Genomic DNA, 16,266 nt, shown 5'->3' on the forward strand with positions numbered 1-16,266 from the left:
ATTTAATCTGTCAAATCTTGAGCAAATGGCCACTCAAGTCACACAATCCACAAAGTGTTATCGATGCACAAAGACAGGACCACATACTTGTTCATTGCAAAGCCACACAGTTCATTAAACAGGGAGAGAGTGACCCTGGGAGAGAAGCTGCTCTTACCTCGAACGTAAAGGTTAGCTGGAGCAGAGTAGCGGGTTCCTGCACTGTTGGTTGCAACACATTCATATTTGCCTTGGTCAGACTCCTCACTGTTCTCTATTTGCAGAGCTCCTGTGCACAAACAAGAAGACACAGACAACACAGGTTACGGCAAGTCCAGACATGGCAACTGAACAGTTTTACCACATGAGGAACACAGGCTCTACTTGAAAAGTAACTTTCCTGGGTAAATGTACCACAAACTGCAGCCCTCAGACTCTCAGTGGTACCTATCTGCAGCCCCAGGGTGTCCATGCTGTTGTGGGTGAGTTGTTTTTAAATCGCATGCGAAAACCAGTTATTGATGCCTTTCCAATGGACACAGGTACTTAAATGCACTGCTTAAATAAGGAACACACACATCTCCATGTTAATTACAGTGTTGGATGGAAAGGATTCCTGTCTAATAAAACGACCTTTACCAGACTTTAAAATTAGATTTTTCTAATCAAAGCAGCTGAACAAAAAGTAGCCTAACCACGGCTGTTTGCTTCCTACTCCTCCACAGTCATGGCCTCTGCTGAACAGAACCAGGGCTCTGCCGCCTGCTCAGCCTCCCTCTTCTCCACCAAATCCCTCCTCAAAAGCCACATCTTTAGATTTGCCGTTAATCAGCTCTCTCCAGGCCAGTCCTTTCCTCACTCTCTCACCTGATTACAGACAGTATCAAATAGCAAAAACAAACAATCTGCGGAACAAAGAACATCACAGAGTTCCCCTTGCCTTTGTTCCCACTCCCCGCCCGGGGAATATCTCACTCAGGCTGTACGGTCTCAGGGTCCAGAAGTTATCTCGTCACATGTCTAGAGTGCCAGGCGCACCAAGGGTACAAATGATAACAGCCCCCAGAACATAGCGAGAGTCGCGCTAAGCACGTGAGACCAAGGCTATGGCTACTCTGCGCCTGAACACTTTGTATGTAATTTCCAACCATCTCAGGTGAACTGTGATCAACCCACATCTGCACTGGCTGTCCCACCCACGTTCAGCACCCGGTTGGCTGGAATGCCCTTTAACAGTTCAAAGCCTGCTCTCCACCTTGTATGGATGGGACCTAAATCTGGCTGAACCTGAACTCTGCTAACTGAGTTGCAGGTGGAACCTAGAAGGAAAGAGGTGAGAAAATGAGAGAGACCCAGAATACACCTGGTGACAAGAATAAAAAGTAACCCACCACTGTTACGGGCAAATGCCCAGACCTGGCTCTCTCGGCTGCTCTGCCTGCTTTCCCACGGCAACAAGGAAATCATTTTTAAAGCACCTCCAAGTGCTCAGATTTTTCTGGCTCCAGCAGCTTGTCAGAGGGGAACTCTGCTCACAAACCACACACTTGAACTAGAAGAAAACATTAACCCCTTTGCTTGTAAGAATTTGAACCCATTTCCATCTGCCACGGTTCAGAATAACTGTGAAGAGCAGCACTGTGAATAGCTGCAGAAATTGCCATCTCCCTTTTTCTCAGTTCAAGTGGAGGAGGTCAAACTCGGGTTTTCATATCATTAGAAGAGAAGAGAAAGTGATGTGAATCAACCACCACCCACCTGCATTATTTAGAAGGATAAACTGAGACTGTAGCAGAAGTCTGTGTGTCATGGAGAAAAAAATGAACTTCCTGGAGTTCTGCCACATAATACAAATGATGCACAAAGCCCTTGCTGTTGCATTAGGGCTGAAAATGAGGCTTCAGCAAGACAGAGAAAACACGCTACTGCATTCACTCAATATGCTCGTTTCCCCAAACCACAGAGATCTCTGGACCGCTTCAAAATGCCGGGCCAGCCCAACATCTCTCGTGCATTATTGCTGAATTCAGGGGAAATGTTGGATTTCCACATGCTCTCAGTGAAAAACATCTTCAAACAGACAGCAGCATGACAGGCAGCAGGGAAGGAAGCTTCCCGGCCCTGACAAGCTGGAGAGAAGAATAAAATCTAGAGATGGAGAACACCTATTAGGTTATCTGGTGCATGCCCAGGGGCCCGTGCAGGATGGCTCCCGATTGTAATGTATTAGTGTTCTGTCCAATTCAGCTGTAAATATGCCAAATTATAGGGCTTCCACCACTTCCCCGGGGACTGTGTGCCACAACCTAACAGCCTCACTGGCGGGACAATCTCTCTGATATTTAGCCTATTTTACCCTCCCTCTTAATTTCCTCCTATTACTCGCTCGGGTGTCTTCACTGCGGAGTTAACTCAGGTGCTGAGCACCCAGGTTAGCTTACCCCAGGCGAGAGCCCCACACTGCAAGGCCGTAGCTAGAATGCTGTGTCGTGGCTGGAACAGCACTCCCCTGCGTGCGTCACTAGGACTTCAAGGAGCATATCCCATGGTTCTCTGCGCTGCAGGAAGTGGAGCTGCTCTAGGATTCCTTCCCAGTGAATTACAGGAGAATGGTTCTGTCCGTCTGGGCGCATGGAGTGGGGGGGGGGGGGGGGGGGGGGGGGGGAGGGGAGGAGGGATCGTGGGAAGGCCCTGGGGGACTATCAGCAGCCATTTATCCTGCATCCTCACCGCAAAGTGGGCAGGTTAAAAGAACATGAGAATGGCCAGACTGGGTGAAACCAAAGGTCCACCCAGCCCAGTCTCCTGTCTGCCAACAGGGGCCACCACCAGAGGCCCCAGGGGGACCGAACCGAACAGGGCAGTGTATCAAGTGATTTATTTTTTCAAGGGGTCATTGTGTGTGTGGGGGTCCTCTATTTTTTTTTAAATTGGGGTTGCATTTAATTTCAGCCTCTTTATGAGGTTTTTAAAAAGTTTTCCTGCAGCTTGAAGGCATTTCATTCGTTCTTGTGACTGTTTCTTTTAATTTCCATTTAACTAGCTTCCTTATTTTTGTGTAGTTCCCCCTTCTGAAGTTAAACAATACAGTGGTGGGTTTCTTTAGTATTTTTCCCCCTATAAGGATGTTACATTTAATTATATTGTGGTCGCTATTACTGAGCAATTCCATTATAGTCACCTCGAGGACCAGATCCTTTGCTCAACTTATGACTAAATCAAGAATTGCCTCTCCTCTTGACAGGTTTCAGAGTAACAGCCGTGTTAGTCTGTATTCGCAAAAAGAAAAGGAGTCCTTGTGGCACCTTAGAGACTAACCAATTTATTTGAGCATGAGCTTTCGTGAGCTACAGCTCATTTCATCGGATGCATACCGTGGAAACTGCAGCAGACTTTATATACACACAGAGAATATGAAACAATACCTCCTCCCACCCCACTGTCCTGCTGGTAATAGCTTATCTAAAGTGATCATCAGGTTGGGCCATTTCCAGCACAAATCCAGGTTTTCTCACCCTCCACCCCCCACACAAATTCACTCTCCTGCTGGTGATAGCCCATCCAAAGTGACAACTCTTTACACAATGTGCATGATAATCAAGTTGGGCCATTTCCTGCACAAATCCAGGTTCTCTCACCCCCTCACCCCCCTCCCAAAAACCAAACAAACAAACTCACTATCCTGCTGGTAATAGCTCATCCAAAGTGACCACTCTCCCTACAATGTGCATGATAATCAAGGCGGGCCATTTCCAGCACAAATCCAGGTTTTCTCACACACACCCCACCCCCATACACACACAAACTCACTCTCCTGCTGGTAATAGCTCATCCAAACTGACCACTCTCCAAGTTTAAATCCAAGTTAAACCAGAACATCGGGGGGGGGGGGGGGAGGAAAAAACAAGGGGAAATAGGCTACCTTGCATAATGACTTAGCCACTCCCAGTCTCTATTTAAGCCTAAATTAATAGTATCCAATTTGCAAATGAATTCCAATTCAGCAGTTTCTCGCTGGAGTCTGGATTTGAAGTTTTTTTGTTTTAAGATAGCGACCTTCATGTCTGTAATTGCGTGACCAGAGAGATTGAAGTGTTCTCCGACTGGTTTATGAATGTTATAATTCTTGACATCTTATTTGTGTCCATTTATTCTTTTACGTAGAGACGGTCCAGTTTGACCAATGTAAATGGCAGAGGGGCATTGCTGGCACATGATGGCATATATCACATTGGTGGATGTGCAGGTGAACGAGCCTCTGATACTGTGGCTGATGTTATTAGGCCCTGTGATGGTGTCCCCTGAATAGATATGTGGGCACAATTGGCAACGGGCTTTGTTGCAAGGATAAGTTCCTGGGTTAGTGGTTCTGTTGTGTGGTATGTGGTTGTTGGTGAGTATTTGCTTCAGGTTGCGGGGCTGTCTGTAGGCAAGGACTGGCCTGTCTCCCAAGATTTGTGAGAGTGTTGGGTCATCCTTTAGGATAGGTTGTAGATCCTTAATAATGCGTTGGAGGGGTTTTAGTTGGGGGCTGAGGGTGACGGCTAGTGGCGTTCTGTTATTTTCTTTGTTAGGTCTGTCCTGTAGTAGGTAACTTCTGGGAACTCTTCTGGCTCTATCAATCTGTTTCTTTACTTCCGCAGGTGGGTATTGTAGTTGTAAGAAAGCTTGACAGAGATCTTGTAGGTGTTTGTCTCTGTCTGAGGGGTTGGAGCAAATGCGGTTGTATCGCAGAGCTTGGCTGTAGACGATGGATCTGGGTCGTGTGGTGTGGTCAGGGTGAAAGCTGGAGGGTGAATTTGTGTGGGGGGGTGGAAGGTGAGAAAACCTGGATTTGTGCTGGAAATGGCCCAACCTGATGATCACTTTAGATAAGCTATTACCAGCAGGACAGTGGGGTGGGAGGAGGTATTGTTTCATATTCTCTGTGTGTATATAAAGTCTGCTGCAGTTTCCACGGTATGCATCCGATGAAGTGAGCTGTAGCTCACGAAAGCTCATGCTCAAATAAATTGGTTAGTCTCTAAGGTGCCACAAGTACTCCTTTTCTCTCCCCTTGAGGTTCCAGGACTAAGGTTACCAAGTCCAGCTGAAAGTCTCACACTTCCTTTTTAGGGTTCAGAGGAGCAGCCGTGTTAGTCTGTATCCGCAAAAAGAAAAGGAGGACTTGTGGCACCTTAAGGCTAATCAATTTATTTGAGCATAAGCTTTCGTGAGCTCCAGCTCAGTTCATCGGATGCATGCAGTGGAAAATACACCTCTCTTTTCAGACTACACCGAGAAGCCAGCTGGCTTGGGTTGAAAGCACCAGTAAACAAGGGTGAGAGAGTTTTGTTTGAGGACAGGAGGGGGGTTAGGGCAACACAAGAAGACATCCTCTTTGTTATTTAGCCTGGTAAGTAAACTTCACTGGGGCTTACATGCAAATGCAGACTTATGACCTTCCCACTTTCCTTAACCATTACTTAGCTAATCTACAGGTGCTTAATCTCAAGACACTCAAATGTCATAGCTCTGGTGGGGGGGAGGAAAGAAAAGCAAAGGAGGGATGAAGGAAATGACTTGCAAAGAGGACTGTTGCAGATGAAACTCTATCACAGTGTGGCCAGGGGCGTGGTTCTGAGAACACCACTTTCAGCGTGTGCTTCAGCACAAGTCTACAGACTCCTCCGGCCACTCTACAACCAACTCGAGATGTGTTCAGTATAGCTATGGGCATGCAGAGACAACAGTGACCAGGGCCACAGAGCACTGCATGGAGAACGCTTGAGAGGTCGCAGGAGACAAAGGAGGTAAAAGGAAACCTCCAGTCTGTGCCAGAGAAGAGTTTCTGACCGCTACAAAAACAAAATCGCCGCTAAACAAATGTAAAAAGTCTGCAATATAATTAACAATAACAGGAAGCTGCCCCATCGTGATACTGTGATGGCAACCAGCAGGGCTGCCAGCGTCGTTTTTCTAGTGGGAAAACAAATGGTGAAGTGATAGACACAGGGAGATGTACATGTTCCCAAATATCTGCAGGGTGTGCATGCCACAGAGGATTATTAGTTATCTGAAGAGGGGGCAAGGCCATAGCTGGGGAAAGGGGAACAATATAGGCTGAGGAGGAGGAAAATCCCCAGGCAGTGGGAGCCTCATCACTTGAGAAATTCACATTTAGTTTGCATAAGGCACTAGAAAACCTACCACAGGGAACAATCCGGGCGGGGCTGAAGGACTGAATGGGTCCTGACCAGCCCTCATCTGCAGAGCTGATGGAAGTTGCTGAGATGAGGGAGTTTCCAAGCACTGATAAATTCTATCCGTTCTTTGCAACTACTCTGACTGACAGTTGTCAAATCAACGATTAACCATTTACTCACCTGCTGGTGCTGGGAAAGCCCCGTCAGTCGGTCAGTCGTTTCCTCTATGCTCTGCTACCCTATAGCAAGGGCACAGGGCTGGGAATCTGGAGACCTTTGCCATTGACTCTCTGAGTGACCTTGGACAAGTCTCTTCCCCTTTCTCCACCTCAACAGCTCTCTCTGTACACCTGGAAAAATGACACCGACCTTGACCTGCCTTCAGAGAGTGTTTTGAAATCTAGGGGGCTAACAGCTGCCCAATAAACGTTAATCATTACCATCATTGTCACCCATCGGGGCTCCCGCTAGGCAGGATTTAGAGGGCAGACACCTGGCCCCACCTCCCAAGTGAGATGACAGCCACACTGCTGATTAGACAAAGAAAATGTGACCGGATTTAAAAAAAAATGCTTTTTAAAAAAATGATGTTGAAACACGTCTCAGGGCCCAATCCTGCAAACACTCACTCCTGGGCAGCACTTGCTACATGGAGGACTCTGGCTGAGGTCACTGACGTACGTGGGGCTACCTGCCCTAGTAAGCACCACACCTGGAGGTAAGCCCTAAAACACGAACAACAAACACGGCATCACTGAAGGAATGAGGGAGCACATTACTACGCCTTCCAGCTTTTCCACTGGCGAGAGAGACTCCCAGCCAGAGGGTCTGAGCTGAGTAGGGAGGAGCGGCAAGCAGCTGACACTAGAAATGGGTGTCAGGCTATGCTGCTCTACACTGACATGGAAGCAAAGCCTCTTCCTGCAGGCACTGCCCCTCTCAGCCTGCCTCCCAAGCAGGGCTCTGTCTCCAGCCCCTCTCCACCATGGGCAGGAGGAGCACAGGTTGCTAGGAGAGGCACTGGTTGTGATAAGCTGATCTTGATCACAGCTCAGGCCCATTACAGCACAGCAGAGAGCTGCAAGCTCTGAGTAGAGCCCCTGGCTGCTCTCCAGGGCCAGGGATGAGGCTGGACTTTCTGGAGCTGAGGGAAGAAATGGCTGCTGCTGATTGACAAGCAGCTCTTTCTTCTGCACTCAGGCCCCCGTGCCAATCACGTCTTCATTTTGGAGTTTTCTTTTTTTCTCCTTCAACATGGGCGCAGACGACAGCCCCGCAGCCGCTCTCCGAGATTCCTATCTATTCAAATAGAGTCGTGCTGCTTAGGGAACATCATTAGCTGGAATGATAGTGCTTAAAAGTGGCATTTAAAAAGCGCATTGTGAGAACATGGGGAAGGAAGATCCTGATAAGGCCATCAGGCTGGCAGATACGCTGGGGCAGACTGGGCTCCACTCCCTCCACCGGTAACGCTCTGTAAAAAGCTCTCTAGCTCCAAGACAAGTTTAACTCTCTGAAACCCTAACGCTGAAACAGACAGGAGGAAAGGCTGTGCTGCTCCACCGGGACCCCTGCGCAGCTTCTCTAGGGCCTACTTTTCTGCAGACGTTGAACACGGAGCTCTCCCAGGCACACGTGCACCCCAGTTTTAGTAGCAGGGGAACTCCTGGACTCAGCCACGAGGGCTCAAAGACAAGAAGAATTTTATCTTTTCCCTGGACTACGAGGATGAACACAAGTGAAATGCCCAGGAGTCAGAGAACTCACCGCTGAATGTATGTAAGGAAGAGGGTCACAATGCTGGTGCTAATCGATCCCAGCTTCTGACACAGACACTGTCCTTTCTCAACCAGCGGCTCTAGAGGAGATGGAATTTCACCCACCTGGCATCCCTGGGCACCTAGTTACCCTACTCCTCCCCATCCACGTCCTCCACAAGAGAGAAATCCAATGTGTGGCTTCCTCCGCAGTTGCTTTCCATGTCAGCCATTTGGTGAGCAGAACAATCCATAGTGCTGAGGCTGGTGCCCTACATTTCCCCTCACTACAAGGCACAACATAGAGAGAGGAATTCCTGGGAAACAAGCAGGGAGAACTGGAAGTCCTGGCACAGTCAAGGAATTATGATGTGATTGGAATAACAGAGACTTGGTGGGATAACTCACATGACTGGAGTACTGTCATAGATGGATATAAACTGTTCAGGAAGGACAGGCAGGGCAGAAAAGGTGGGGGAGTTGCATTGTGTGTAAGGGAGAAGTATGACTGCTCAGAGCTCAAGTATGAAACTGCAGAAAAACCTGAGTGTCTCTGGATTAAATTTAGAAGTGTGAGCAACAAGGGTGACGTTGTGGTGGGAGTCTGCTGTAGACCACCGGACCAGGGGGATGAGGTGGATGAGGCTTTCTTCCAGCAACTAACAGAAGTTACTAGATCGCACGCCCTGGTTCTCATGGGGGACTTCAATCACCCTGATATCTGCTGGGAGAGCAATACAGCGGTGCACAGACAATCCAGGAAGTTTTTGGAAATTGTAGGGGACAACTTCCTGGTGCAAGTGCTGGAGGAACCAACTAGGGGCAGAGCTCTTCTTGACCAGCTGCTCACAAACAGGGAAGAATTAGTAGGGGAAGCTAAAGTGGATGGGAACCTGGCAGGCAGTGACCATGAGATGGTTGAGTTCAGGATCCTGACACAGGGAAGAAAGGAGAGCAGCAGAATACGGACCCTGGACTTCAGAAAAGCAGACTTTGACTCCCTCAGGGAACTGATGGGCAGGATCCCCTGGGAGAATAACATGAGGGGGAAAGGAGTCCAGGAGAGCTGGCTGTATTTTAAAGAATCCTTATTGAGGTTACAGGGACAAACTATCCCGATGTGTAGAAAGAATAGTAAATATGGCAGGCGACCAGCTTGGCTTAACAGTGAAATCCTTGCTGATCTTAAACACAAAAAAGAAGCTTACAAGAAGTGGAAGATTGGACAAATGACCAGGGAAGAGTATAAAAATATTGCTCAGGCATGCAGGAGTGAAATCAGGAAGGCCAAATCACACTTGGAGTTGCAGCTAGCAAGAGATGTTAAGAGTAACAAGAAGGGTTTCTTCAGGTATGTTAGCAACAAGAAGAAAGTCAAGGAAAGTGTGGGCCCCTTATTGAATGAGGGAGGCAACCTAGTGACAGAGGATGTAGAAAAAGCTAATGTACTCAATGCTTTTTTTGCCTCTGTCTTCACGAACAAGGTCAGCTCCCAGACTACTGCACTGAGCAGCACAGCATGGGGAGGAGGTGACCAGCCCTCTGTGGAGAAAGAAGTGGTTCGGGACTATTTAGAAAAGCTGAACGAGCACAAGTCCATGGGGCCGGACGAGTTGCATCCAAGAGTGCTAAAGGAGTTGGCGGATGTGATTGCAGAGCCATTGGCCATTATCTTTGAAAACTCATGGCAATCGGGGGAAGTCCCGGATGACTGGAAAAAGGCTAATGTAGTGCCCATCTTTAAAAAAGGGAAGAAGGAGGATCCTGGGAACTACAGGCCAGTCAGCCTCACCTCAGTCCCTGGAAAAATCATGGAGCAGGTCCTCAAGGAATCAATTCTGAAGCACTTAGAGGAGACAAAAGTGATCAGGAACAGTCAGCATGGATTCACCAAGGGCAAGTCATGCCTGATTAATCTAATTGCCTTCTATGACAAGATAACTGGCTCTGTGGATGAGGGGAAAGCAGTGGACGTATTGTTCCTTGACTTTAGCAAAGCTTTTGACACGGTCTCCCACAGTATTCTTGCCAGTAAGTTAAAGAAGTATGGGCTGGATGAATGGACGATAAGGTGGATAGAAAGAAAGCTGGCTAGATTGTCAGGCTCAATGCGTAGTGATCAATGGCTCCACATCTAGTTGGCAGCCGGTATCAAGTGGAGTGCCCCAAGGGTCGGTCCTGGGGCCGGTTTTGTTCAATATCTTCATTCATGATCTGGAGGATGGTGTGGATTGCACCCTCAGCAAGTTTGCATATGACACTAAACTGGGAGGAGAGGTAGATACGCTGGAGGGTAGGGATAGGATACAGAGGGACCTAGACAAATTAGAGGATTGAGCCAATAAAATTTGATGAAGTTCAACAAGGACAAGTGCAGAGTCCTGCACTTAGGATGGAAGAATCCCATGCACCGCTACAGACTAGGGACCGAATGGCTAGGCAGCAGTTCTGCAGAAAAGGACCTAGGGGTTACAGTGGACGAGAAGCTGGATAGGAGTCAACAGTGTGCCCTTGTTGCCAAGAAGGCCAGTGGCATTTTGGGGTGTATATGTAGGGGCATTGCCAGCAGATCGAGGGATGTGATCGTTCCCCTCTAGTCGACATTGGTGTGGCCTCATCTGGAGTACTGTGTCCAGTTTTGGGTCCCACACTACAAGAAGGATGTGGAAAAATTGGAAAGCATCCAGCGGAGGGCAACAAAAATGATTAGGGGACTGGAACACATGACTTATGAGGAGAGGCTGAGGGAATGGGGATTGTTTAGTCTGCGGAAGAGAAGAATGAGGGGGGATTTGATAGCTGCTTTCAACTACCTGAAAGGGGGTTCCAAAGAGGATGGCTCTAGACTGTTCTCAGTGGTAGCAGATGTCAGAACAAGGAGTAATGGTCTCAAGTTGTATGGGGTAGGTTTAGGTTGGATATTAGGAAAAACTTTTTCATTAGGAGGGTGGTGAAACACTGGACTTTGGTAAATCCAGGACTTTGTCTAAAGTAATTTAAAGACCCTGTTTCTGTGGATCACTTCTTGCTGACATCCGGCGCTTTGGCTGGAGCATTTCCAATGGAAATCAGTGAAACGGAGCCACGCTGGCTTCTGCTCCATTCAAACAGAAACCCTCTCGCTGGCAGCAAATGAAAAGTAGCTGCCCCCTGTGCTTTATACATAGCAATACAAAGAGAGGAGAGAACAAATTCTAACTCTGGGCTAAGGGTCAGCTGCAGAAACGGCTCCAGGATGTGAAAGAGAGATGTGACATAAACCCACCCACTCCATTATGGCTCTAAAACTTGCCTTAGACACTGACACTTACTATGTTTTGGCCTTGACGTCTGATCATGTCAATAATGCTTATGAAAACGGAATAAAGTAACAGAGCAAAAAGCCATGTATAAAACAAGTATGGGAAAAAATCTGATCAGTGTCTGGACTGTGGTCTCCAGTTTGCTTCAGTCACTTTTTGGATGTGGGAAAACAGTTCTCATCAAGTGAAAGCTGCAAGGGGAGTTTTACAGCGCAGCTATCAGGGGATCCTACTGGGCTTGTGATAATCCTTACCGATCCATCAGAGTGCACCTTTCCAAAGGACAGAAGGCATTGCAGACATGCCAGCCTCATGTGGTGCGCTGTCTCTGGGGCTGGGGAGAGCACTCCACCCACGATCCTCCAGGAGCACTAGAGACGGATTTTTAAGGGCTGGCCTGAAGGAGTGGGGACAGCAGGATGTGGACTGAGAATCTGACCTGAGGAGATGGCAAGAGTTTGATGCTGTGGTAAATTCCCCTAAAGAATCTGTGCTCACGAAGGAACATTGGGATGGACTCAGACTCCAAACACTTTTTAAAAAGTCTCTGACAAGCAAATAAATAAAAGCAACATTTCTAGTATTCTTTGGCTCATGCAGTACTACGGACTTTGTACTTTATAATGCAGTCAAATTCCAGCTATTGTAGACAAATGCACCCAGCCCATCAGTGGCGCCAATTATGCAAACACGATAACTACAAACATAATTTCCTTGTCCGTGCTCGCTATGTTCATTCCATCCCAGACCCTGATGACTGGCTTGTTAGGGACCTGTTTTGGATGCCTGTGCACTCTGATATACACCGAAGAGACAGCTGGCGATGTCACTGGACCTGAATGTGGGCAAACAGTAGAAAAGGGAGGTATGGAGTACACGCAGTGGCTCTTTTGGGCTCCTGGTACATTAGCGGGTCTTGGATGGCTCTGAGCTCTCCGGGCCAGCTATTGGGAAGGATCCCACAAATCTTCATGGTTCAGTATCAGCTGTGAACTACAATACTAACTAGGAGGAATACTGATTTGTGTAGTTCTGAAGGGACAGAGTCCACTTGAAGACCAGTCAGTCTACTCGTGTGCAATGAGTGACAAACTATTCCAATAGTTACCCACCTGTGTCTCCCTGCCAACGTCTGGGTTTTACAATCACATTCTACATTTTAAAAAATATTTGTTTCCCCCCTTTTTGAGAGTGAAAACCCCAGAGAAACAACAAGGAAAACAGTAAAGAAGACCATACACAAAGCACCATCAAAAGCACAAACACACACCAAAAGAACGAAGGAAAATACTTCCCTTCCCTGTACTCTCCCTCACATATAGGAATCTTAGGTGTTACCTGTGACAGTAGTGTGGTAACAAAGACAGGTTAATGAAAGGGAATGCTAAAGCTGATCGTGTCTCTTTATCATTTCTGGTGTTATCCATGGCCCTGGTACATCACCTATGAAGTGCTAATGTCCCCATGAAACTCTGCATGTCCTGCTCCACACATCTACCATGGCAGGAGAGAACAGCCAAAAGACTCTCTGAGAGATTGATTAAGCTCGACTCCAGAGCAATACAGAAAACTAACATCGTGTTTTATACTTTGAAAACAGAGGACAAGGCATCATTTCCTCAGACTTAGAGTGGTTGTCATTCCTTATCCACCTGTTGTTTAACATGCCAATCACTCGCTGGTTCCATGTCTCTCTGAACAGTGTAACAGAACTCTGGGACTGGCCCATCAGCCAGGGCTTCTCCTGAAGGGCGGAGAGATAACATCTGGAGCTAAGAATACTGGATAACTAATAGAATCATCTCTCTGTGGCTGAGTAATTATGGTAGGCATGGACAGAAAGGACAGGTTTTGTAGTAGCAGGACCAAAAGAAAAGGTTAGTCACAGAAATAAATCTCATCCAGGCTCAATGAGGACTGATGAGGAGTTTCTTATCTTAATCTCCTGTTGATCATGCACTGATTCCTGCAATTGGGTCTTCCAGTGGTCTAGGCCTGTCCTCATAAAGTATTGGGCTAATGCTTGAAATTCCCAAGCTACTTCACACACCAAAAACCTCTCAACAGAGAATCATACAGATAGTTAGATCAGCAGTCACCCAAACTGATTGTTCTAACAGAGTCAAATTTCCTTTCGGACCAGGCTCATGGATTCTAGAGAAGCTCAAGCAGCGAACTTACCGTAATGAGGAACAAGAGTGCCGCTGGGTATAGAACATGGCAGAACAGTCACATCTAAGTGGACATAACCTCTCCTTTAGAAAAGTGGTTTCATCTAATCAGTTGTTATCTTTAGAAATTCAACGACCTCTGCTTTAAACAAAAGGCGTTAGGCTAGCAGAAATCCTCCAGAGAAAGGCAGAAAGGGGCACATGGCTTCGGTTTGCACTCATAAAAATGTTGTCTTTGACATTCAAACAGGACACATACATTTTAAATAATGTCAAGCACATTCTTAAAATACCTTGTCAGGATTCGAATGGGAGGGATTTATGTTTTATGAGATGGATGATTCTTATTACAGAGATATGTTCAGTTCCCAAGCAGGAGGTATGGAACATCCACACGGTTCTGATGCTGAGTTACTAATGTCATCAGACAGCTGTGCAAGGAAAGGCCCAAGAAATGCAATGTGTTGTGTATGCAACGCTGGAAGCTTGGTGCACTCAGCTAGTTAGTATTCAATCTCTCCCTTCGTTTTAGGATTTGTAATAGGAATAGAGATGAAGAAATAGTTTAAGTAGCTTGTAACATCACAGCTGTCTATCTTGAAGCATTCCAAAGGTAGGAATGACACATACATAAACCCATTCATTTTTTATAAATAAATAAAATAGTTTCAATCTTTTTCCCTGACCCAGATTTGCTACACAGGCAACTTGATGCAAATACACATAAAACAGCAATCCTCATTGGCTCTAAAATCACTTTACAGGAGCTGAAAACATTAATCCACAGCAACAGAACCAGTTCCAAAGAGTCAAATTATTAACTTCCAGCAGTGATTCAGTGGCGGGTGGGGAGGAGAGAAGGAGCAGCATTGGACAAATGAGATTGTATCGATTTGGAGGGGTAATAATTCTATCCAGAAATGTAGGGGTCAGTCAACAGTGGTAACAGAAATCACAAGAGAACTCAAAGGGTCTTACCATGTAACACAGATTAACATATTAAAGTTAATATAAAAGGACAACTGTGAGTATTAGGCTAGAAAAACAACACTCCAATTGGTAAGTCATTACTGGTGCATACAGGCTGTGAAAAACTAGCCAAAGTCTGTGCATGCTGGGCTGTCAAACTGTTGGTGGGTTTAAGTAATGAAGGCTTAAAGCAGCCAGATCTGTTTCAGATTCATTTGCTCAGAACAAATCTCTGTGCTACAATTCAGTGCCAACTGGCTCCAGGGGATGGGGCAGGCTTTTGGGTCTCCTCAGGAGTGGCTGATTCCTCACTCTCATGACAGTACTTGAAAGGCAAACACATAGCTCTCAAACCAAGGGGCTGCTTATCTCACAGCCAGATTTGCCTGAACTCTCTAGAATTTACCTTCATCTGATTAGATTTTCATGCCTGACAGCAGCAGAGTGACAAAAGGTTTGATTGTTCTCTTGTGAAAATGTTACAGTCTTAAACCTACACCACAGCGACTGATCAAAACTCCCTGTGCATCGACACCCAGCAGGTGACTGCTGTCCCATGCTGTACGGAAGTTCAGAGAGTTCGTGAAGCCGCAGGAGGAGCCAGCCCCTCTGGGGCACACGGGAGAAGTGTTTCCAGTTTTCAAACTTTCCGTTGAATAACCCCCTTTCAACAGTGCAACACTGCAATGGATGACTCTGCAAGGAGTCACACTAAAAATAAACCAAAATCAACACGCTAGTGGGAGAGTGCAGATGAGCAAGAGCACCGGCAGAGTCAGGGCTGAGAGAAAAAGCTGGAGATGAGAAACACTGGTGGAGAAGGAGCAGGGCAGACAGGAAATGAAGTGATGTGACACATTTCAGCATTCTTACCTCTGATTGGTGTACCACCTGGTGAGGTAATTTGAATGCAAATAAGATTAGAGAGAAGCGTTAGTACAAAGAGGAAAGGAAGAAAATTATAACTAAAAAGCAGAAAGTTTTTAAAGCTAGAATTTGTATTAGCGCAACAGGAATAAATAAAAAGAAACTGAAAGTCAGAGTGACACTCTTAGGTTAGTAAAGCTCATTGCTCCCAGGAGTGCAGCATCCACCTGGTGTTTGCCATTCCGCTCCTAGCTGCCCACTACGCTGCAGAGGAGGTGCTGGTGACTGGCCTACTCACTTGCATTCATTATTATTCAAGCAGTTGAGATGGAAGAGACATTGGAAAGATGGTGCAGTGCCCTTTGTTCAGTAGCAAGGGGTGAGGTAGTGGAGACTGAGTGGTGTGTGAGCCTGAGTGTGCTGGGAGGGTCGCGGTGTTAAGCACATGGTTGCTGGCGTGGGGCACATTCTGGCTTTCAGGTTAGAATGACCAGTGGGACAAAATCTGCTGATTTAAAGAAATGAAATTAAGGGGAGAGGAGAGCAAAGCCAGCCTCCATGAGAGCCCACTTGTACAAACCCAGTATTAGTTTCCTCTGGCATGGAGATTAGTGTCATGTAGAACTAACTTTATATAGAAAATACTTTCAAACAAAACTACAAAGAATTTCTACTAATCCCAGTGATTAAACAATGGCACACCAGCCACACCTCCCTCATTTCTGCTTAATTTGGACAGTAGCTAGAGGAAAGAATCCTTACCCTCTTTATAACGGAGCTGAAGATCATTTTTACATGCTGTAATGCAGTGCATCTTAGAAGGAGGGCTTTTTGGTAATGAGGTCCAGTTGACTTGATGCAACAGTCAGCAAAAATTTGTATTATCATTGGGTTTAAGATTAGCATGTGGAGCATCAACAAGTTATTGCCCTGAGTTTACTATGTGGTTAATAAACAATACATAGTTTCAAGTGTGTGGAAATCCAGGTAGGCAAATTGGCAGTGAACCCCTCTAATCCCCAGTTTTGTCCCCTTG

General features: G+C 46.5%; 1 protein-coding gene across 11 annotated transcripts in view; it reads right to left on the reverse strand.

The window, feature by feature from the left end:
• The window catches only part of PTPRF (protein tyrosine phosphatase receptor type F), a 427,370-nt gene that overhangs the window by 112,132 nt on the left and 298,972 nt on the right, over positions 1-16,266 (reverse strand). For 7 of the 11 annotated variants that reach the window (XM_073357995.2, XM_073357994.2, XM_073357992.2 and 4 more), the window contains exon 6: positions 158-268. In XM_073357995.2, the coding sequence (XP_073214096.1) occupies positions 158-268 (111 nt within the window). Of the gene's footprint in view, positions 1-157; positions 269-15,236; positions 15,255-16,266 lie in introns of all 11 variants that reach the window. The other 4 variants (XM_073357991.2, XM_073357986.2, XM_073357987.2 and 1 more) reach the window with 1 other exon arrangement.

This window comes from Lepidochelys kempii, chromosome 8, assembly GCF_965140285.1.
Source record: "Lepidochelys kempii isolate rLepKem1 chromosome 8, rLepKem1.hap1, whole genome shotgun sequence".
NCBI lineage: Eukaryota > Metazoa > Chordata > Testudines > Cheloniidae > Lepidochelys > Lepidochelys kempii.